Here is a 23,281-nt window from a genome sequence, read left to right as displayed (position 1 = left end):
TGATTTAACAAACTGTATTTTTGAATCTCTTTATTTCGCAATACTACAATGACTCTATTGAACACTACTTTTATTAATAAATTATTCGAATATACTTTACTCTACTGCTTTTTTTGGCATGTTTAAGTAGTAATAGTACGTTATTTAAGTTACTTCAGTAACTTATTAAATTACTTTTCAGATAAACACATTTTATAACGTAAGCTTATCTTGCTGATATTACCAAATGCAACTTCACTTGTATTGGCCTATTTTAATAATGCAGTGTTGCCAGTTTTGCTGAATTAGATGATGAAATTTGGTGCAACAGAATGCAACGTTAATTCAGACAGAAATAAAGTGACTAATCATTTGTATTATTTTATTTAACACCATTTTAAATTAATTCAATGTTTACTAAATCAGATACATGAAATACAAGTTGCAATTTTAACAATTAACCTGGTCAGCAAGCCAGTGATCTGTTCGCCATAAGGAGAGTTTTCTGTGATCACACATGCAGGACCAGGATTTTCAATGGGTTCGTTCATGTTTGCCAATCATGGGTCCAGCAGTGTCCCAGATCTGTGATCAGATCTCTCCAGCTCCTTTCCAGTTGCAACATGAAGCTTCACAAATCAGGATATTGTTAACAAACGCACATAAAAACTGATATATTTGCACCCCATGTAGTGAAATTTGAAAGTGGAAATGTTGTATGTTGAAAGAGTTTCTGCAGAATAGAATAGCACCTGTTGGGTGGCAGCCAGTTTCAGCAGCTCTTCTCTTTGCGTGTTGTTTTTGTTAGTTGTGTTGTCTTTGGTTTTCTGAGGTGATGGGCAGAAGTGAACTTACTGGGATCCTTCTGATCTCCTGCGTTTGTAACAGGACTAACAGGGATGTAGGAGAGCAAAAACTTAAAGGCACCTGTCAATTTAGTAGCTTTGTTATCATCAACATATCTGACAGTGAAGCCTCTCCTGAGGGTGATGGACATGTGGTGAAGACTCAACATGACGCGTCCATCAGAATGGCATTAAGATAAGAGAGGCCTTTAAGACAATAGCGGTTGACAGTGCAAACAAATGAGATACTACAAAAGAGGCATCTGTGCTCCATGTTTAAAAAATGAAACTGCATACTGTGCTGTTGAGATTCAAGATGTCTAGAAGTGTGTTGCAGTTTAGGAAAGTTGTTATTTAACATGGAAATGTAATAATTGATTGGTTACACTCTCTGGATTTTACCTACAGAACTTAGACAAGGCCTTCGCTGAAGATTTGCTCCAGTTTACGGCGGAAAAAAATGACCCTCCTACAAATCTATTACAAGTCGAGCACCTAAGCGCACAAATCTTTTTCCAGTATTGATGTAGAACAGATGATCTGTCTAAGGTTACTCTTACCTAGGAGGGAGGTACAAATCCCTAATACGTTCATAAAAAATGATTTAAGAACAACCACAGGTCAGAAATGCCTTTCAGAAGTGATTTAGTGAGCTGGATTTTGAGGATTATGAAGCCCGGTGTGTGAAAACAAAATCAACAAGGCAGTTCTGCTGAATGTGGGCCCTTTATGCATCAGTAAACAAACAACTTTTATTGTTTAGAAACCTTTATTGTTGTTTGTGTATAAAATGCCTGCTGGTCACGGCCAGCATTTAATGTGTCTTTGTGTCAGCCCTGTGATGTGAGTGGTGACCTGTCCGGGGTGTGTCGTACCTTTTGCCCAGTGACAGCTGGGGCCAGCTCCAGCACTCCCATCACCCCTGACAGGAAAAGCAGTTAAGATAATGCATGGAGGAAGTAAGTGGATGCAACAGTCCATCACTCCTACTTATGAGTTTTTGCATATCATAATCTCTTAATTCATACCTCACTTGAAACATTTTTCCTATCACCCAGCACTGTATCATTGCAAAGCCGGAAGATGAAAAATAGTTCAGTTGTGTTTTCCACAGCCACAGCTCCACAGTTCTCCAGGGCCAACAGCGCAAGTGAGCAAACGTTCTGCAGAAACCCCCTGTGACTCCCATCATGGGATTAGCAAGCTGTTTGGAGCGGCCATATTTGATTTAAAGCCCCTGTCACACACACACACACACACACACAGAATGCACAGCTAGCACGTGCTGGCAGGGACGATGCCATACTTCAGCGTGAAACAGCTGCTGAGGGCGAATGAGTTAAATGAGTCTACCTCTCTTGTTGTTGGTCTATTGCTCAGCGAAGGGATAATTACTTATGAGTGGACTGAGGTTATTGATGGGGTAGGGTGGAGAAAAGAGTTTCACTGCTGTTGTAAAAAGCTTTTACCAACCACATAGATAACAGTTTTTTATCTCTGACAAAAAATACTGTGTGCATTCAAATGACTGTGCATCCAAAGACACCTTCAGCGAGACAGATTCAGTACCTGTCAATTACACGCTGTGATAATCTGCCCTTTTGTCATTCGCCTTATCGACAGTGGTCACGCCAAGTGTGTTTGTTTATGCAAACAAAAACAAAAAGGCATTTCATGTCTTTTAATAATGAGAGCGACGGCGGGCTGTTTACTGGGCCACCCACACAGAACCAGCACTCAGCAGAAAAGAAATCGAGAGGATCAAAAAACGTACGCAGAGAAGGGATGAAACGCTCGCAATTTGATCAGACAGAATGCAGAACGGCAGAGGCATGTCTTGTTTTCCCACTTAAACAGAGAAGCTGTCTTTTTTTTTTTTTTAAACTGAGATAGGCTGGCAGCAGACAGCAGTGAGCATGTGTTCAGCAGAGTGAGTGAGTGACAAGAGCAGCTGTAGAAGGGTACATTACCTTCTGCAGCACATGTTGGCGCATCCTTGCCACTCAGCTCCGAGCAAAGATCTAAGGTGGCTCCAGTGGTGTTGTATAAAAAATCACTAGTGGGGATTTAGCAAGTATTCACATGTGTAGGCTGACATGAAGATATTTCCAAATAACACACTTAATAAAACTTTCAAGATGTCTATTGCAAAGGCGGCGTAAACATATTTTAATAATGTTTGGCACCCAACAAGACTCTTTTATTGTCTAGGGTTTTATTGTCATGCATACCCACACAGACGTTTAGGTCTGGCTTAATAGAGAAAAATGACCTCACACACATGTCTGTAGTAGATTTAGAACCAGAAAACAACCTTTCTCTATCCCAAAGTGTTTTTCTTACCTAAACTTAATCTCACACAGGAGTCTGAACACAAACTAGGATCTGCAGTTTGTCACTCAGTCCTGCACATTATACCAGTCCATCCTCCCCATCTACCTCTTTACAACTTGCTTTTGATTAGTATAGTGCTTTATTAATTCAAAAAATATGTTTTATCACTACATAATTATTATATGATCACAAAAACATAATGCTATTTACAGTTTACTTGCATTGGAATGCAATTTTCAGGAGAGGGCATCATTAAAGGTCATTGTGATTCTTCTGCTGGGTACTTGCTTGTTTCCCTAAAGCTAAAAACATTGTACACATGGTGGTCCTAGTAAAACAATCAGCTGTTTCACTGTTTCCAGATGCTAGTAAGGAATCAAAGTGCTGAACACAGACATTTAAATAACCACTCAACCCAAATATGTTGTGCAAAATAATCTTGTATTTTGGCATTTTGAAATGTAGCATATAGAAATGAAATACTGCTTTATGAATCATCAGATATGTGATGAACTCCAAAGGTCAGAGAATATTAACAATCATCATTTGTCTTTGTACTTGGTATCTTTCTCTTCACTGTTTGGCAAACCTGTCTGCCCCGGGAAGGGGGCAATTTTCAGGAAGAAATAGGGGTTATTGAGAACCCGCAAAGCTACCAGGATGGGAGTGGCAGAGTAGATCAAGTTAGCAGCCAGCACAGGCCAGAAAGCATCAGCCGGGATTCGAAACGGAGCTGTAGTACGAGGATGGAGGGACCCACCGATGTGGGTCCACTGACACTAGAAGCAGAGGCAGAGCAAAAGGTTAGATCGCATTAACCAATAATAGACAAAGATCCATATATACCTTTATGTTTCTTTACCCACTCCCTCAAAAAAAGGAATAACTTACAAAGGATTATCTAAGACGGAAGATAAACCACTGCACAGACTAATGAAGCTGAAACCAAAACAGACTAACGAAGCAAACAATTTAGAGGAGCGAGAGGGTTAGATGCAATCTTTAGAAACAGTAAAAGAAGCTTTTAATCAACGGCTTCGTCTTCTCATGGATCCACTCTTTCTGTCAGATCAATGTGGAGAGAAAACAACATGAACTTTGTTTATTAGAAACAAAATCTTCAAAGGATAAATGTGGTCTGGGTAATTATTAACAGGATCAGAGCTCACAACAGGGAGTTTAATTGCGGGGACACTTGTCAGACCCCTTTGTGCAGAGGATGTTGATGAAAACTTTAATCAGTTCAAGGCCAGTAATTATCACACTCATTAAATGCAATGCAACCAACTGTTGGTGCATCTCACTTCAGTATGGTGTGAACTTCAGTGACGTCTGTAACCTAATGATGTATTCACAACCAGATTCACTCATTGATTTCGTGTTACCTGGATCATCGCTCCAGCAAAGAACACAGTCCAGTCTGGCATCCACGTGCAGCCGGGCTTGAGGAGACCATAAACAAATGCACCCAGTATGGGTAGTCCGTAGAAGAACAAGTTCAGCATCTATAAAAACAGCTTAAAGGTTATTCACCTCGCAAAGACGCTTAGATTCTTAGTTAACTTTTGAATGTGGTACTTCACAGCAGTGGCCCCAACCCTTATTTTCTTGTTAACCTTTAACACTGAGCCATGACTACATGTGACGCCTCAAAACAAGCTGTCTACAGTTTTCAGAGTCGTAAGCAGCTGAATTGAAAAGTGATTTTCTTCCTTCAGACTGTTTCAGGTAAATAAGATTTAGAGGGTTGAAGAGGTGAAGATACACAGAACTAAAGTATTTCCCAAGAAAACAGCACCAACGAGTGAAAGCCTTAAAAATGACACTTTTTTTTACTAAACTGTTTTCTCTTTATTTTTTGGTGATTGTGTAATTTGATTATGTTTAAACAAAGAATTCGAACAGTTCTTCCTTCATGTTATGACTGAATTGATGCCTACCTACAAATTCTGCAGCGTCTGTGACATAGGGGTGTTGTTGTGTATATACATTATAGTTTATATGTCAGTAAATAGGAATTCTGGGTACAATGAAAAATGCCTAACAGTATTCAAGACTTTCCCCTTTATCACTGTCAATCCATATTGTTCTTGGGTCCTGACCAACACTCAATCAAATAAATAATACAGTGTACTCTGATTCTCTTCCAGCACTTCGACTACTCACACTGCATATAGAAGAGCTCCTTAAAGCTGAACATACTAATACACACTTTAATGTATTGCATTATATTTTTTATTGGTATTTCTATCTTATATATGAACTATGAACCATATCCAGCGAACAGTGCATCATTTCATCACTTTTATATAATCCTGTGTGGTTGTTTAGCGGTTTATTCTGCAACGTGACTAGTTACTAAATCTATTAGGTAAACGTAGAAGATTAGAAAGTACAGCACCTCCCTGTGACACGTAAAGGTGTCAGGTGAGCTCTTGCAAAATGGAAACCCTGTACTGTAAGCTTCAGTAATTCAAGTGCTCAAGTATTTTTGCTATTCCCCAGCTCTGCGGTCTCTCAAACACAAATTTGCACTTTCAGCACAAATTACCACTTCCACACAAGGAGCATTTCAGAGACTGTCCTGACCTTCAACTTGAAATATTTGGCGCATGAAAGCCAGTTTCCCACTGTATGAAACCCTCAATTTATACCACTAAATGATTTCGTTTCATTCTTGGTTTGAGGTCTAGATGAATTATAATGAGTTAAGCTCAGGGTCTGTAAGCCAATCATATATGCCCTTCATTCTTTTGTTGAAGTGTCTTTTTAGTGCTGCCACAGTGATCTCGTTCATCATCATCAGTGAATAAAGAGGTCAGTCACTGCAGAAATAGTGCAACCCAGAGCAACAACCAAACTTTATTTAATGTCTGCACACCCAAACATACACACAAGAACCTGAACAGACTAACAAAGGTAACCAAGACATAGCTTAACATGCTGCACACACTCTCCCCTCTAGTGTGGAGCTGATGGGGGGCTTTGGGCAAGGGATTAGCTTATCAACTTCTCAGCATGCGGTTCGCCTGTGTGATCAATGACTTGCAATTGTGCCTGGACTGTAGCCCTGACAAGGTCTTTGGATAACCTATTGACAAAGCTGTGTACGCCAAACAAAACACGACAAAACCCACAGCTGCATAGGGTCAGGAGGAGAAAATAGAAAGGAAAGGAGACCCAGCATCAGTCAGTGTAATAATCTGTTATCCATCTTAAGCAAATGAAAGCGAGAGACAAAGATGCCCTCTCAACCCATGCTCATTGTTGCTGCTATGATGAAAAATGGCTCTGTAATCAGCTGCAAGCTCACAGAGTGGAGTAGATAAGGGCAAGCTTCCAGCACACTCAGAGTGATATCCATAAAAGCAGAGGTCCATTATGTGGCTGGTTATTTAAAATAGTCTAGAGAGAGCCTTCAAGCAGGCTGGTGCAGATACAGAGGCTGAGGTTGGAGACAAAAAGTAACAAAAGCACCCACCATGACTCTGGGGTAGCCCACAGGATCCTTCAGGTAAGGTTCATAGTGCCTCAGGTAGATGGAGGAGGCCTCTAGTGGAGAGTCCAGAGCCACCTACAGAGAGTGAGGACAAAATACCAGAAACACCTCTCAACATAGTGCAATCCAATAACAAGATAGTAGTAGGCCTACTTAAGTTAAGTAGGCTAAGTTAACAGGCTGCTGGAGGTGGCTGTATTTAAGTCTCTTCATAACACGAATGTGATCTACACCCACCAAGCCTCTGAGAACAGTGAAGGCCATGGCAGCTAACAGGAGCAGCACCAGGATCAGGTCCTGAGGACGCCAGATCAGCTTCATGCTCTGAACATGCTGGGCCTGTGGGGAGATGTCAACACAGTGTAGAAATGGAGCAACATCGACCACGTTTAACAAATGTGAGTCCAATAATCACTCTACTGTGCTCCTGAAGGAAATATGACAATTCAGCTGTAAATGCTCACTAGCTAGTTACTAACTTAGTTTGTCGATCCCTTACTGCGGGGGTGGCACAAATGAGTTTGTTCACTAAAAACAAAGTTGCTTGGTGCAGCCGATAATGATGCTGATGGGAGTAAATGGAAGAAGTTAAGTTGCAGAAAAAACAAAGCAATGAGCTGAAAGATGGTGAAAAGCTCTAGAGACCTCAGGGGGAACCAGATAATTCATGAAACCTAAATATAGATTTCAGCCACTTTGGTTTGAAGTAAGCTGATTCAGGTTTGACTTTAGATTGCAGGGGATCCTAAGATGACCTTAAGACCTCTAAGACCAGTCTGCCAATGCTACGGACATACCAATCACCCTTTAGGATAATGTTGTATTGGACAATCTGCTGCTGTGTATTATACTGTAACACTGACTAAGGACACTTGACTACCCAATGTCGACATTGCTGCATTCGATGACTTTATAGGCCACACATTGTTACTTTTTATGGTCTTGATAACATTCAACTGGACAGAACTGCAGACAGCACTGATTAAACAGGTTCAGCAAATAGCTTTTTAAACCTTGACATATTCAAGGTCTACCGATTTATGTGTTGGACTTACATTGTATCCACCAATTAATGGTCTGTCCTTGGGTCTTCTGAATAGAGTGATGGCTCCCCATACTGGCACCAACAAAAAGACAAAGTTGAGCCAGAAGGCCGGACAGATCTCTGACCCATATTTACCTGCCAGAAAGAGGAGGATAAGGATGTTTATCAGTTTTTAATCAATCACTGGCTGCACCTCATTGTAGTTCGGTAATTAAAGTTCCTGTTAAAACCTCCTTTAGGCAAAGGCACATGGTAGTACAATACTTCTATATACTGTAATGCAATGGAGAGAACATCATGCTGCGTGCAGACGAGTTTGATCTTGTGACACTTATGTATGCAGTTTGAAATGCCAACAACAGATGCTTTAAGTCTGTTTTCTGCTTTGTTCTCTGAGTTGTGACGGCAGGAGAGGCACGGGGCGTGTGCGTTTTGTTGGCAGCCTGAACTGTGACACTGATGGTACACGGCAGTGCAGATGTTCACTTGATTAAAGCTTGTCATCATGGGAATTGTAGATGGGGAATAAAAGATGAGGCTCACCTGCCACTATCCCAGCAATGAACACACTCATATTGGCACACAGAGACCCAGCCCAGAACAAGCCCAGGTTACGGTAGGCTTTCCTGCAGTAGAAACAAACAAATAAACAGAAAGACATGCATATTATTGTAAGGATTGCAGGTAAGATAGAAGGTCATATGACAAACGGTAAAGTGCTGGTCATGTTCTGTGTAATACAAAGAGCAGCACAATCTATCTCACTAACATTGTTTAAAAGAGGATTTCATTTCCATAATAGCATCTGTCCTAAGGCAGTGCTTACTCTGAACTCACTGAGAGCTCTATCTTACCCTTTTCTAGAAAGAAAATACATTTTTGCACTGGCTACTGTGTTTGGATTACACAAGATTGTTTCCCCCCAATGAATTTCAGAGGGTGACATGTAGCATTTGTTCAACCACTATTTCATAGTTAAAGCTAAGATTCAGTAAAAGTTTTTTTTTTTCTCTGTAGAAAAATGTCTTTTTACTGAATTGAATTCCTGTTCATACAGCTTCCTCAGCCTACTACATACAGTAGTAGTTTGCTCAGCTAGATAGCATGAGTATGCCGTCGCCTACTTGTCTGTTATCCTGCTGATCATCATCAGGTACATGATAAAGTGTGCTGTTCCATCCCAGTAACACATCATGATGGCATAGGCTGTTCCCAGATAGGGTTCTCCCTGAAACACAGACATTACACGTACAGTGGCAAGAAAAAGTATGTGAACCCTCACGTACTGTATTTACATATATTACTTATATATACACGTTATATATGCAGTATGTTAAATGATGGTGGGACTCTGGCTATAAATATGTTTAGCTACATAATATTGCCTGAAATCTTCTGCACATTTGAATCCAACATCATGCTGTAAATTAGCATTTTAGATGTGAAAATAAGAAAACCTACTGTCTTTTGGTAGAATTCCATAAAGCCCGAGATGAAGCCATCATGTTCCAAGGCACTCGTCAGGTCAATGACACAAGTAAAACAAAACTCGGCAAAAACTGCAAATGAAGAAAAACATGCAAATGAAGAAAAACATTCAGGGACATAAAAAGAATGTACTTTGCAATAGTCTTTTACATTGCTTCATATTAAAAGTCATTTTGTTTGAGGTGCTATATGTGTGTGTGTGTGTGTGTGTTTGTTTGAGGGAGTTGGGCAGGAGATGATTGGCTGGAGAAATCTTGACATGTGGATCAGCTTACCCAACTTATCCAACTTATCTGTCAGAATCAACTGGGATTTTGAAGGTTTTATGTAACGCCCTGTGTTTTTTTCTACCAATCTTTGAAAAGTGCATTACATACACACACGTAACAGCAAAAAATGCGAAAGCCTGAAAAATCTTGTGTGTCTGTGCCTCAACGTCGAAATCTTTTTTCAGCTTTTAAAGTCACCAGTTCATATGAGTTTAAAACAAAACATTCACAACATGTTCTTTCTGCTGGTTAGTCACTGATTTATGGGGCAGCATGTGGAGAAAATTAAGTTTCGAACTGTGAGCTAGGCTGGAAGTATATTTATACTGGTGAAAACCTATCTTCTGTCTTCATGTTGAGAGTCCAGCAGAGCTGAAAGGCCATGTCCACAAGACAGAATTTTAAGTGTGGAATTACACAAACAAATGAATAGCATGTGGGCCTTTCTAATACTCTTAACTAAAAACCCTCAAGAATGAGCTGTTCAGTCTTTTATCAAAGCTTCTACTTCCCATAGGATTTTTTTTTTCTTTTTTACATTCTCCCTTTTGCAAAATGCAAAAATATCTCAGAATAAATTAAATGCCCACTGAGCTGTTTATAACTAGAAATATGATGCCTTTACTGGCTGGTCCTGGCATCAACAACACCTCCATTCATGGCTGCAACTTTCAGTTTGGAGACATTAAATATGCAGCACCGACCCCTCTGATAAGTGTAGATGGATATGCTATATAACTTATACGTATTCTCAAACACAACTGGGAGGAACAGAAACAAAGCATCTACACATAAATGTTGGACACAGCACAAACACCTGCGTCAGCCCACAGGGAACAGCTGGAAAATACAATATAATGATTTGAAGCTTAGACATTGCAGAATGTGGTTATGAAGAGCAACACTGTGTGTTGTGATGCAGGCATCGCTGCAGATACCTCAGCCTGAACCCCTGTAGCACATTCTTCTTGTCTGTGCTTCACACATTCTTAGCAAATAGAAGCGTGTTACACACTTACACAAACACACAGTTTGTCTCTCCTGTATCTCTGTAATCCTCAGGACCACCAGTTTTATCTCTGACACCCAAGAGGTGAGAAAGCAGCGGTATTATTGCTTTCCATCACTGAGAAGAGCTTGCCACAGCTTTGCCCTCATTGCTGTGCTTTTCCCACACAACACTACCATTGCCCTGGGCACCCAGAACTGATATATCACCTTGTTTCTGTCCCACTAGCATAGCCCCTGGCATCAGCTGCAGGTTTTAGTTTGGGGAAAAATTGTGGCTAGAAATGGAGAACGTAGTTTGACCCACAGCTGTGCACAACACACTGGGGGAAAACGTTTAACTAAAGGTATGTGAAAGGTGCTCGAGCTGCTACTGTCACATGGTCAAACTTACTACAAAGGTCTGTTAGTTTCTTGTATCCAGATTAAGAGGCCAGCGGGTGTGAATGCTAATATACAGCAACAGGGATTGGGAGGTTTAGCTCTGTATGAGCATTTTCAGAACGTTGTGTGCATTTGTTCAGGGTTGATCACCACTTAGTTGTAAAATAATACCTAAAAGGTTAAGTAAGGTTCTCAGACTACAGAGGGGAGATTGGGTCAGACGTGCCTCAGAAAAGTCTGCATAAGCTTCATGAGACTGAGTGGGTCAGGCCATAGAGATCAGCTGATCAGCTTCATGAGCCTGATATGTCGAAAGTCTGATCAGCTTTCAAGGTATCAGGGAAAATCACATTGAATACAGTTGATGTTTTCACTCTAAGCGAATGTTCTGGAAATCCACACAAAGTATAGTAGCTATCAGCCTCTCTGATAGTGGATTGGAAATATGTTGTGAGTGAGTTGGGAAACGAACGTAGCTGTTACCAAAGAATAAGATGTCCTTAGGTGGGTTTCCACGAGTGATGAGAAAGTAGAAGAGAAACACAACTACCAGCACAGCAACACCGATTGCAAGGATCACATATGGCCTGTGAAAGAAGAGAAATGTAACAGTTACTTTAGGAAGACTGTATCAACACATTGTTCAGCTTTTTATCACAGTGTCACTGCTGATGCTCAGCACTTTTAGATGACAATCTCCCTCTGATTTTCTGCTTAATTCTCCTCACTAATTAGTTTCTCCCAGGGAACTAGTGCCAGTCTTCTCTTCAGCTCTCAGTGTGTAAATGATGATGAATGGGAAGGCAGACAAACATCATAATCACACAGCACACACACACATATATATATATATATATATATATATACAGTTCAGTATGAAACTGCACTTCAGACATTTGGAAAGATAATTTAATTAACTGTTTAATAGATATAAAACATTCAAATTAGCTTATTTGACTGGTGAGGTGATCTAGTTTATTCACTTAGTTATTCATTTCAAGGTAAAGCTACAAAACCGTAAATGGTCTGCACTTATGTAGCACTTTTCTACCTTACAGTCCCTCAAAGTGCTTTTACACTGCATGTCATTCACCCATTTGCACCAGCACCTGCAGCTGATCTGACTCATCGGGGGCAACGTGGAGTTCAGCATCTCGCCCAAAGACATTTTGACATGTAACAGTGAGGCTGGGAATCAAACCAACCAATCCCATGATTGCTAGACGACTGCTCTACCTCCTGCCCCAAAAGCTCTAATCCAACCTGTATAGTTCTAGTATGTATTGCAATAACTTTCCCCTGTCAAAACTAAGACCTGCACTAGTCCACCTCATATGCTGCTATGATGCTGTGCCTTCCAGTGGCTTAAAAGCACAGCTTTACAAAGGCTTAATTTATCATACACAGAGGTATGGGAAGCTCAAAGCTAAGGCCATGTTAACTCAGCACTGCCCTCCATGTTTACTGGTCAGAGGTACCGCCGCCTTGCACTGGATAAGATTAATGTGCTCAAGATATCTCCCAGTAAACAACATTACATCCTCTGAAAACTCACAATGTGTGTTCACAGACGGAAAACAAATTCTGCGAGAGCAAACAAAGCTCCCTTGCTACCTCTCCATTTCAGCACTACAGGAAGATTTATGCACACAATACTGTTTGTTTGCAGAGTGGAAGAGCACGAGGCATATTGTACGTCAAGAGCAATTTATCAAACTCGTCTGTGCAGTCCGTATTGATTGTCAGTGTCCACACGCTCAAAAAAACGAGTCAGCAGAGATATTCACACAGGAGGAGTATAAAAGTCTGCCGGAAATGAGCCCTTGCTGTAAAAAAGTGTGAAGGACGAGTGCAACATGGATCTTAACACTAGCTGTTTATTCAGCCTACAGTGTTACAGTATGCAATCATCAGCTGTAGACAAAACTATACAGGCAGTGTTCCAGTAAGCAGGCAAAACAGATGAGCCTTGAATAGGAAAATTGCGCCTTGCAGCTTAGAAAAGTAATTATTTGGAACATTATATCAGATTATCTCCACAAATTCTGCTCACGTTGCCTTCTGTTTGCTCCCTATTCATTCTCTTTCCTCTCCAAGAAATGACAGGTTTAATCGTTTAAAGAATTTACACAACTGGCAAATGCAAACTGAATATTGAGTTTGTGGTATTAGCAGTATAAACATAGTCAAGGATTTATGAAGTAATTACAGTCAAATACAGAAAGACTTATATCTTGAGTTTTAAGCTTACACTGTCCTCTAGTGGTGGTAAATTATACTGTCTGTTATTCCATGATAAAATGTAGTAGTTATACACATTTACAGTTCTTATTGTATAATAACACACAAATATAGTTGTATATAATATAGTATAGTGGACATATGGACTACAGGTAGAAATATAGTAATGGCAAAACAGTAAATGTTTTAACTTACTCTTGAAGCTCAGGAATGGTGTTCATGGCATAAAGAACGCCAAGTGCGGAAAGTGAAAATAAAAACACTAAAGTCTCCATCTCGTCAAAAGCTGTTCAACCCCCCTCCCTGCAGCAATGCTGAAAATACAACACAGTTATAGGTCAATAATGCTGCACTACACCAGCACTGCAAATGTTCGATTTAACTGATATAAAAATTAATAAAAATGAATGAATCAGTATCTTGCTCAAGGACAAGAAAGAATGCTGCGTTATGAAATAATTTTATATATTTATGCTAAGTTATCATATGAACAGCATGAAATACAATTGTCAATTAGTCAGAAACGAAAAGAAGCAGAGCAGGCTCTTACCGTCTGGCTACCCTTTCAGTGGATTAATCAAATTACAGCAGGCCTGAGGGACCCATGGCCTTTACTGGGAAAATAATGAAGTGGAGACAAAGAACCTTTTGGGGGAAAAGTTATGCAATTTGGTTTTGCTGGAGATTTACATAAGTCGTATTAGACTACAGGTCAGCATTCCACTTTACACAGCAACACCGTTTCAGGTTATATTGGGTCCCTGCTCTATGGTGAAATCGTTTCATGAGGTAGTTCTTGTTTATTGTCCTTTTAGAAAATCTTTTTATAACTGTGTTCGCTGCCACGTGTTCACAACAATGCACATCACAGTTACAGAAAGACATCAAACAACTCAACACTCCCATGACTCCAGTGTCACTTCTGAATGGATTAATGGTGACTGTCACATCACAAGGATTTGTTTACCAGAGTTATACTAAGATCTCTGCACATGGACACTCCACAATGATAGTAACAGCACATATTCACCATATACCGGATGTGATGCATCACTGAGAACTGCCCGGTCTTTCCTCACCACTGTGAAGAAAGCGTCATGAGATGTACATAATGTTCACAAATACCACAGCTTCTTACTTGGACATAAAAAACTACATACTAATAAGTGTGAACTTCAGTACAACTCTGTTAAAAATGTACATACAATTTTTAACAGAGTCATTTCCCAGGCATTTCCCATGCCTGGGAAAATACCCTAACAAGCTTAACAATGTACAATGCAGCTATTCTATAATATCTTTAGGGTGTTAAGGGCTAAAGATGTACTGGTACTCGAGTGTTTTTGTGCACTCTGTTTCTTTCGCCTGAAATTGATTTCAAGTTGTAGTTTGGATTCAAACAAAACGTTTCTGACATGACTTTTAACCTGATCCCTGAGCAAAGAATACATGCGTTATTTATTATTTATAGTGACTAACTTGCCCAAGACAAAGAAGTAGACAAAAAATATGTGTGATAGTAGTTGTAAAATTCCTGCATTTCAGCCAGCAGCACATTATTGTATTGTACTGGCTGTGACACAGCTGGCAGTAAAGACACTAACAGGAAATGGGAAATATTTCTGCAATGCTTTCTTGAAACATGATCAAAATTGCTCAATGCAAGCAATTCCTCATTGCGTCTGTGTGTGTGTGTGTGTGTGTGTGTGTAGTCGCTCTCATTTGTGTGCTTTTGCCTGGCCCCTTAAGTTGGAGCTCACCATTTGTACTCTTCCTTTTCAAGGATCATGAGTGTTTGCAAAATAACACCACTAGGGAGCGGCAAATTCAGACAGAAAGAGCAGGCACTTAGGTACAGATAGCTCTGAGATGTAACAATTGCATTCAAAACATGTGTAATGGTCTGCCAACATTATATTAGGAATTAATACATCACAAGTGTCTGCTGTTATTACATTCAACCACTGCGATACAGAAAAGCTATTCTGAAATGAAAGTGTCCTCTGCAACAACCCAGAGCATCACAGGTGAGACTGTGAATGTGGCGTGATGCTTTAACCTGGTTTTACATCCTGTATCATTAACCACCACCTTGATGACATAAGACAATACAACAATATCATTGAGGGAAGACAAAGCATAACCCTGCCAGCATTGCTCATGAATACTACCTTCAGTTTGACCACACACACACACACACACACACACACACACACACACACACACACACACACACACACACATCGCCCTTTGCTTCCCACCACCCTCCTTTGTTGGGAAAATCGGAGACCATTATACCAGGAAAGCAGTGGTAGTGTGCATTTGCTGGAAACAACTGGATCTCTTCCAGCCATATTGTTTAATAACGTAGAGGGGACAGATGCATTTCGAAATAAGACAGCAGCCAGTGGGTGAATGATGCTCATGTGCTCCATTTAACATCTAAAATAAAATACACTCTGATTCAATAACTGTCTGCAGGGATGTAGTCCAGCAATTTGCTAAAATTAAATGTACTGGATGAAATAATCACAATACAACATATTTATTTTCAGTTGCAAAAAGAATCATAGACTCAAAAGAGTTTTTTTTATGCAATATTATCTTTAATTCCCTTTTAACAACTTCCTAAAATGTAATTACACATGTGCTCTACACTAGATTTTTTTTATTTCACTCTGTATTTGGTATTTGGTGCATTTATTAGCTGTGCAATGATTTTTTATGTTTACGTTTTCAATATCAATAAGTTACTGGCTTTGATTTTTATTAATAGGAGTGGTAGTGTTGTTGGAGCAGCAGTAGTAGTTTTAAAGTAAGTATTGCTAGTTAAATCTAGGCACATGGTCATTTACAATGAGGAAGAACACAACAGTAAACCTTGTAAGTCCAAATGATGAGTGAAATAAATCAATTTAATTAATGTTTTAATTTTAATTCTTTACTATTTAGTTTCTAACCAAAACATACCTTTATCCACAAGCAACTGTCTTTTACTAAAGGAATCTGAGGGCAGTTTGGAGATCATTATTAGACAATCATCTCCACCATGTCTCCGAGATGAAACATTCATTTTTCAGCTTTGTATGTTTTGCTGCCTTAGGTACTCTAACTACATTAGAATATTTTAATAGTATAATTAGTTTTTAATAGGACTGATTTGGTTCAAAATGCCTGACCCTACTCTCTGACCTGTCCTCTGCTATGTAAAAACACAGAGTGTACATTAATGTGTGAACCAAGGTAACAAATTAGAATATAAATTAATAAATAACTCCACGTAGCATCGAGCCAGACAGTAACTGGGTTAACGACCAACACCTAACCGAGCTGAGTTTACTGGTGTTATTATTGTTGGTATTATTAGGCTATTACTGAATGTGTCGGTGATAGGGGCAGTAACTAAACAGTATTTAGTGAATTTCTGTCATCTGATGTATTTATTGTTATATATTATAACTTTGATCAGAGGTTGCTCTAGATGTGGCTGCTCTGCTCGCTATCAACAAGCCGTACTGCCCGTGACGACAGACAGCGGAAACATTTCTTCTCTATTCAAAATGGCACCGTCTCAATCAGGAAGTGGAGAAAACAACTAAGGGGAATAAGTTGGATAAAATTCCTTATTTCTGTTAGTTTGACGAGAGCCTCGGTTCAAAATCGGCGTGGGTGCTCGGAGTTTGGATTGAGAATAAGAAACACGTAAACGGTAAGTGTATTTCGAGGATATCGCGAAAAGACGAGCGACACATCGGCAGTTGCCTTATAACAAGATGCGTCCTGGGCAGCCTCTCCTAGTCGCACACGTTTTGACGACGGGTTACGCCGCTTCTTCAGCTGCTACCTTGAATTAAGCTATAGGAGACGGTATCGTTAGGCTTGGGATGAGGCCACAGACGATCAGTACAGCTGTAACAAACCAAAAGTACCGTAGAGTTACTGATATGTCGAAATCACTACGCCAGCGGCTAGCTGTCTTAGCTAGTTACTTCGTAATAAGCTGAGGCATCGCTTTGATATTCGCTAACAAACAAGTAAGGCTAGCTTAATGTGGCTCATCAAGAAGAGATATCCCAGCGCTACCTTTACGTCGTGTAACTTTGTGTGCTGGCCACACACAGCTCCTAGCCTTTTCACCCCAGAGCCAGAAACCTACCAATGTTACCGTTTTCTCTAACTAACTAGATAACAATGTTAAACCATTAACACCGAAGGCAGTGTAGAAAACCCAACATATCCAAACGGCTACGAGCTATGCTAACCCTAGCCTAGCTAGTACAATTAGCCATCAGAAGTACGCCTGGTATTAGCAAACTAATAGAAGGTGTTGACATATTTTTTTAATTTGTGATTGTTGACCAAGAAATTGAAGTGGGCAAATCAGATTTTTTTTAATCAGCGATATCTGGCTTGTTAAATGTCTCGTTTTTCGTCCGACAAGCGAACAGTTGGGGCAGTAACACTGGAACGAAGAGCTCAGGCTGCTTCCCTTTGTGCCGTGAGAAGACCGATATGTCACCGTATCTTTACTCAAAGAAAGGCACATTTAGGCACACTCTTCTGTGATTACCTTACATTGAGCCTACAGTGACATACATTAACAGGCACATACAAAAAATATGTGTGTATAAAACTCTACATTACAGGAAAGGCAGCGTAGCGTTGTAATCTCAGGCCACCTCGAGTTGAAAATTACTGACATGTTGGTTCACACAAAGCTTGAGTAAATAGCAACCCGATATACACCACTCCTGTGTTATTACAATAGGAAAAAACAAGAAATATAAATGAAAAAAAATGTTATTAGTATTAAATAAACAGGTTTACTGTTAGATAGCAGCATTCATTATATGTCATAAATGTGGAAATGAACCAGTTTTCCTTGAATCATGCAGTGCTTGATCTCAGTAAATGTGTCAGTGATGAAAAATCGTGTGAAAGAACTGTTTAAACTGTATATACTGAAGTGTAAAGTACCACTACCACTGTAAATCATGATGTGACTGAATACATAGAAGAGCTGAGAGTAAACACACTGGTGTTCTCTGGGGTTTCGTGTCTTAAAACATACTGGGATGTTTTGTAGTGAATCAGAAAACTGGGGGAATGACCATGTGGAAATGAAAATAGTTCCCACAAAGCTGTACTGCTTTTTTTTTTTTTTTCCTGTAAATTGTACGCTTAAGTTTCCAGTGCCTCTGTTGCCTGCAGCCAAGGGTTGTCAAACCTCATGCAAGCTTAATCATAGTAGGTTGCCATGATGGCTGACTATCTAATTACGTAATTTCCTCTCTGTTGATGGATACTATTTGGAGACTGTGAGGTGCATGACAGGCTAGATTCCTATGCTAGTTTTAGTCTTTTGTTTGTTTGTTTTATTGGTCCACTAGCCAGAGTACTAGCTAAAACTGTAGATTGTCAGACACCTGTTATCAGAGAGAATCCTTTGTCATATGCTGCCCTTTATCTTTTGTTCCGTTGGTTGGAGTAACCCTAATAGTAGTGATATGTGGAATCTTCTATCCCGGGGAGGTAAAAGGTATAATGGACAGGGTAATGTTTATGTTAAGTTGCATGTTTGTGCTGCACAGCTCCCCCCTTTTCTAATTTTGTATATAACTGTGTTATATGATTGATGGCTGGCTGCCTTGTAGGGGGACCTTTAGGGCCACAACACACAGGATCTATTGACTGTGTTTAGAGCCTACAGGTCCTAGAAGGACGATTCACAGTGATTATGGGGGTATTTTACAAAGCAGGATTAGCAAGTTTGTCAGTAACTTGGAAAAGTGTTTAGACATTTTATCTAAAGTGCTCATTTTCATAAATTTATTGTTGAGGCTTTGTTAAAAGGATATTATTATAATCATTAGTTTGATAATGACATAATTATAATAATTACCAGGAAGTTGCATAATTTTTATGTATTATATCATGCCCCCTGCTTCTTTACCTCCATTTTGGCCTCCATTCTCCCCACCTTTCATCTTTCCTATGATCTTTTTTCTCCCTCTCTCTAGTTGGTGCCAGTGATAAATCTCATTTATGGCCCATGGGCTGATTAGAGTGAGAGTGAAAAATGTGGAGTGGAGGAGGGGAATTGGGCCTAGGTAATATGTTTGATTCAGTTCCTGCTTTCCGGGAATCTGGCCTTCATTTGATAATAGTTCATGTATTAAACATAAAGTGGATGTTTGGTCAGAAGAGAAAAAAAGAACAAGTGATTGTTGTTAGTGAAACACCAAGTTGGCAGTTTTTAGGGACATATAAAGAAAACTAAAACGAATGCAGTCTAATACAGCAATCCTGCAAGAAATCCCTGGTCATGAAGGTCTTAATTTTCAGGTTTAGTTGAAACATTTGTAGAGGGGTGTTATTATTGTAAAACATTACATTAGTTTTGGTTAGCTATACTTAATAATAACTTGTCAGTTGAGTGTATGTGGCCATAGTGTTCACTTCTACATTTTGACAAGAAACAAGTCCTTTATGATGGGCTGTTTGAGTACCCCATGTTCTACCTAGTATCCAAACCTGGAAGCTATGTGGATGTCTCCCGAGCCACATCAGCATTTTTAAAAAGGATGAAATGCAGGATCTTGCCACTCTGGCATTCTTCACCAATTTGCTTTATGGTTTTCTGTGGAAAAGGTGTCTCAACATCCTGAGAAAAGCAAACGGTGATTTCATCCCGGACTCATCTCGGAAATAAATTTAGGACAATTCAGCCATCCCCATTGAGGGATGACAGAATATCTTGTCATTGTTTGAGTTATAAGCTGCAAATGATAAAGGGGAGGCACATGTAAATATTAATGTTATTTGACCATAAAATGTTTATCCAAGAGAGGGCCTTCCTGCTTGTAACACATTCTTGTTTCAGGCCTACAGAGAACCCAGTGTATTCTTGTTATTCCTTTTACACTAGATGAAAACATCCAACGTGTGATCTTGACCCTGTTTAATAGGGGTTGAACATTCAGGTTTGACCATGATTATAAAGTGGGTTGTTGATATAGGCCACTGGACAACTGGACTTCTCCACTGATGTTTGGCCTGTATCAAATTTACAAATATAATAGAACACTTTTTGAGTCATATGCAATGACATTTTTTCCAACTATTATTTTCTTTCTCAACACTTCTAAGTGCAAGCTTGATCGCAAACTACACACAGCCTGTCGGTAATTATTAGTGATAATACAGTACTGAACTAATATCCAAAGTGAGTTCTGTTTATTTGTTTGCTTTAAAAACTAGACTGAAATAGAGAACATAAAGTAATATAATGCAGCAAAAGTGATATTTCAGACTGATACTGGATTTATTAGGGTATAATGAAATTTATATTTGCTTTCAGCTTATTTTTTTTGCCATTTACCATTTTAGAGAAACACAACTTCATAATTTTTTATATAGATGACTGCAGTTTATCCCTTATGGAATATTGAAAAAGATTTGATTTACAGAGTAGAGCAGCTGACAAGTAAACTCATCATTGCTTATGGATGGACATACATTCTCTCTAAACAGATCTCTGTCTTTTCTTTACTGCCATTTCTAGTTGCATACACAGTATCTCTGAAAAGAGCTAAGATGCTTAAAAATGCAGTAGGCTATGCAGTGGAAACATCACTTCACACATGATGCATTTTGTAATTTGAAGGTATTTTTAATTTTAGAGGCAAAGGCTCAACTTCACAGGAACTCTTAATTAGGCAAGGCTTCTACAGGCCAAATGCAGTGGATAAAAAGGCCTTTTGTCTCTCCTGTAAACATGTAGTACACTCACCCAAACCTAGAGTGTGCCTACATAACCTACAATATGATTAATTTTTACACATTTAAACGTGCACATAATATTGAAAAAGTGCATTTTGGCAGAGAATTAAATAGGTGCAAGTCTATTTTGTCCAGATTCTGAAATTTTGTGAACTAATTCCATGTGCTGGCCAAGTTATGTTACGGATTTAAAATTTGATATCTAATTCACATATCTTTTACACACAATTTTTAAAGAACAGATTGTACCTGTCTGATACATTTTCTGCATGGATTACTCGCTCGCTGTGAAGTTATTGTGCCGGTATGCTACCTCAGCCGACCCCATCAGTCAGCAAGCTCCTAGCTGAATCCCATAGATGAACTCAACTGAACTTAGCAAAGTGGCACAAACACAGCCACAGACAGCCTGCCTGACTCTGGACATGTGGTGCAATATTCTCACGCCTGCCAGAGAAGGAAGAGTCGTCTGAGTGGAGTAGAGTACTGTCTGGATTTGCGGAGCAGTAGGGCAGAGTTCAGAAAGCTGAAGCACTTATCTCACAGATTTCTGCTGTCAGTTTTATTCCTATCACAGTACAGAATAATGTGAGTTATGCCCCCTGTTTAGATATGTACTAATACATGATAATATTTGGACTGTTGGGCTGGAGTTGGACATTCTCTATGTAAGATTGAAGCAGCATATATATGTATGTGTATACTTTGAGATACACACATAAGGTCTGTTGTGTTTTATGCACTCCAGCTCAGTAGTGCAGATTTAGCTTACTTGTGCAATGTTTTTTTTTTGTTTGTGAAATGGGCTTCCGATAGCTTTTGCCTTACATTATGTCTGACTCGCTGAATAACCAAGACTGAGAGGGGTGGGTTGGGGGTGGAGAATCAGAGGCAGGGATCCAGCTGCCTCCAAACAGCAGCAGTGGGGGTCAGACTAGGTGAGAGGCAACAGCCAACAGCCAACATCACTGCAAATGAGGGAATGCACGCGAACCTTTTCGTGAGACATTGAGACGTGTCGTGGGACCTGTACGTAGCAAAGGAGGGATTGTGATAGAAACATTATTCATTCACGTCATTACTAGAAGAAAAGTGGATATTGATGGAAATGAGGAAGTAGACAATATCACTGAGAGAATATAAGGCTGGTGATAGATACAGTGACAATAAAGAGTGGGAGGGTGACAAAAATGCAGAAGGTCATGGTCCACATTTTGAAAATCGAAAATGTCTATATGAATAGACTATAGTATAAAGGTAGGAAGTATCTGATATAGAAAGATAAGGAAAACTCTACCACATCACCAAAGGAAAAACAGAAGTAATAGTATTGCCTTTATGTTGTGTGTTTAAAAAGCTGTAATACAGTTTATTGAGAATAAAAAATATGAGTTATAAGATTTGAATGCAATTACAATAGAATAATCAGATAATATATGTCTATATCATATATATGTATGTGTGTGAGTGTGTCATATCAAAAATCAATTGTTCTATATCTGTTTTTGTACACATACTTTGCTTATTTAGCTGTGGGAAAATACATTCAGAATCTATATACTGCACAGATTATACACTGAAACAAAACCATTTTATTTATAGAAAATAAGCTGCTGTTAATTCAACTAACTAGTTGAACCAGAGCAATAGAGTGTAAAACGCTTCACCCAGCTAGCATGCATCATCATCCTTCTGTTCGGAGGAAATCAGATGACAGAGGAAAATGGGGCAAAGAGGCAACTTAGTGAATCGTTCTCTCTTTGATCTAGTCAGCCTTTGATCTATTTCTGGTGGGTGCTGGTAGTGGCAGCAAAAGTAGAGGGATGTGCTCATAAGCGGGTGTCATCAAGTCACTGTAAACCTTTGTTTTTGATCTTTCTTACATCTCTGCTGCTTTTTGCACCGGTCTGCCACAGTCGTCATGGTCAAACTCCTCCCTGTCTCTCTCCTCTTTGCTTATATCCTTTCCCAGCTGCCCCTGTCTTTATTTAGCACAATAGGCCATCTCTGAGATGCTGTTCAATTAAGAGCCCCCCTGTATGTATAAATCATTTTGATGTCTCATTCAGCTGGTGTTTGTATGCACAAACGTACTCATCATCAAGGTGTTGGCAAAATGGCTAATTAGTGCTGAGATGATGATTAGTGGGTTGATGAGGATCTAATGAAGATTAACCATTATTCCCTTTGTAAGTAGCTAAATGTTTGAACCCTGCCTTTCAGTTAGACCAACCGAAATAACTGTCTGTTTGCCCAGTGTGCGTCTGCGTGCTGTCCCAGTCCAGCGAGCCTCTTTGATAAATATTTGAACGGACAAAATGCAATAACAAGCTCTTAAAACCCAATTTGTTTCCATTTCCCAGCTTTTGATAAGACTCAGATTCAGTTACGCAGCCATTCGATCATT

At 39.5% G+C, this 23,281-nt stretch overlaps 2 protein-coding genes across 4 annotated transcripts in view; one reads left to right on the top strand and one right to left on the bottom strand.

Annotated features, from left to right (window-relative positions):
* Positions 1-3,700: 3,700 nt before the first annotated feature.
* On the bottom strand, positions 3,701-13,677 carry tm6sf2 (transmembrane 6 superfamily member 2). The gene is made up of 11 exons (XM_026346138.1): positions 13,643-13,677; positions 13,288-13,406; positions 11,335-11,438; positions 9,164-9,261; positions 8,827-8,930; positions 8,246-8,328; positions 7,713-7,837; positions 6,895-6,996; positions 6,640-6,732; positions 4,544-4,663; positions 3,701-3,937 (listed from the first exon to the last, which is right to left on the bottom strand). Exons 2-11 carry the CDS (start codon positions 13,365-13,367, stop codon positions 3,701-3,703), a joined length of 1,146 nt encoding a protein of 381 aa, XP_026201923.1. The 5' UTR covers positions 13,368-13,406; positions 13,643-13,677.
* A 2,960-nt stretch (positions 13,678-16,637) lies between these two features.
* The window catches only part of si:ch73-63e15.2 (protein strawberry notch homolog 2), a 52,799-nt gene continuing 46,155 nt past the window's right edge, over positions 16,638-23,281 (top strand). For all 3 annotated transcript variants that reach the window (XM_026346400.1, XM_026346399.1, XM_026346397.1), the window contains exon 1: positions 16,638-16,801. The gene's annotated coding sequence lies outside the window, so the exon portion shown is untranslated. The remainder of the gene's footprint in view (positions 16,802-23,281) is intronic.

This window comes from Anabas testudineus, chromosome 4, assembly GCF_900324465.2.
Source record: "Anabas testudineus chromosome 4, fAnaTes1.2, whole genome shotgun sequence".
NCBI classification, from domain to species: domain Eukaryota; kingdom Metazoa; phylum Chordata; class Actinopteri; order Anabantiformes; family Anabantidae; genus Anabas; species Anabas testudineus.
The sequence above is the reverse complement of the archived record's forward strand: the minus strand, read 5'-3'. Positions and strand labels throughout refer to the sequence as shown.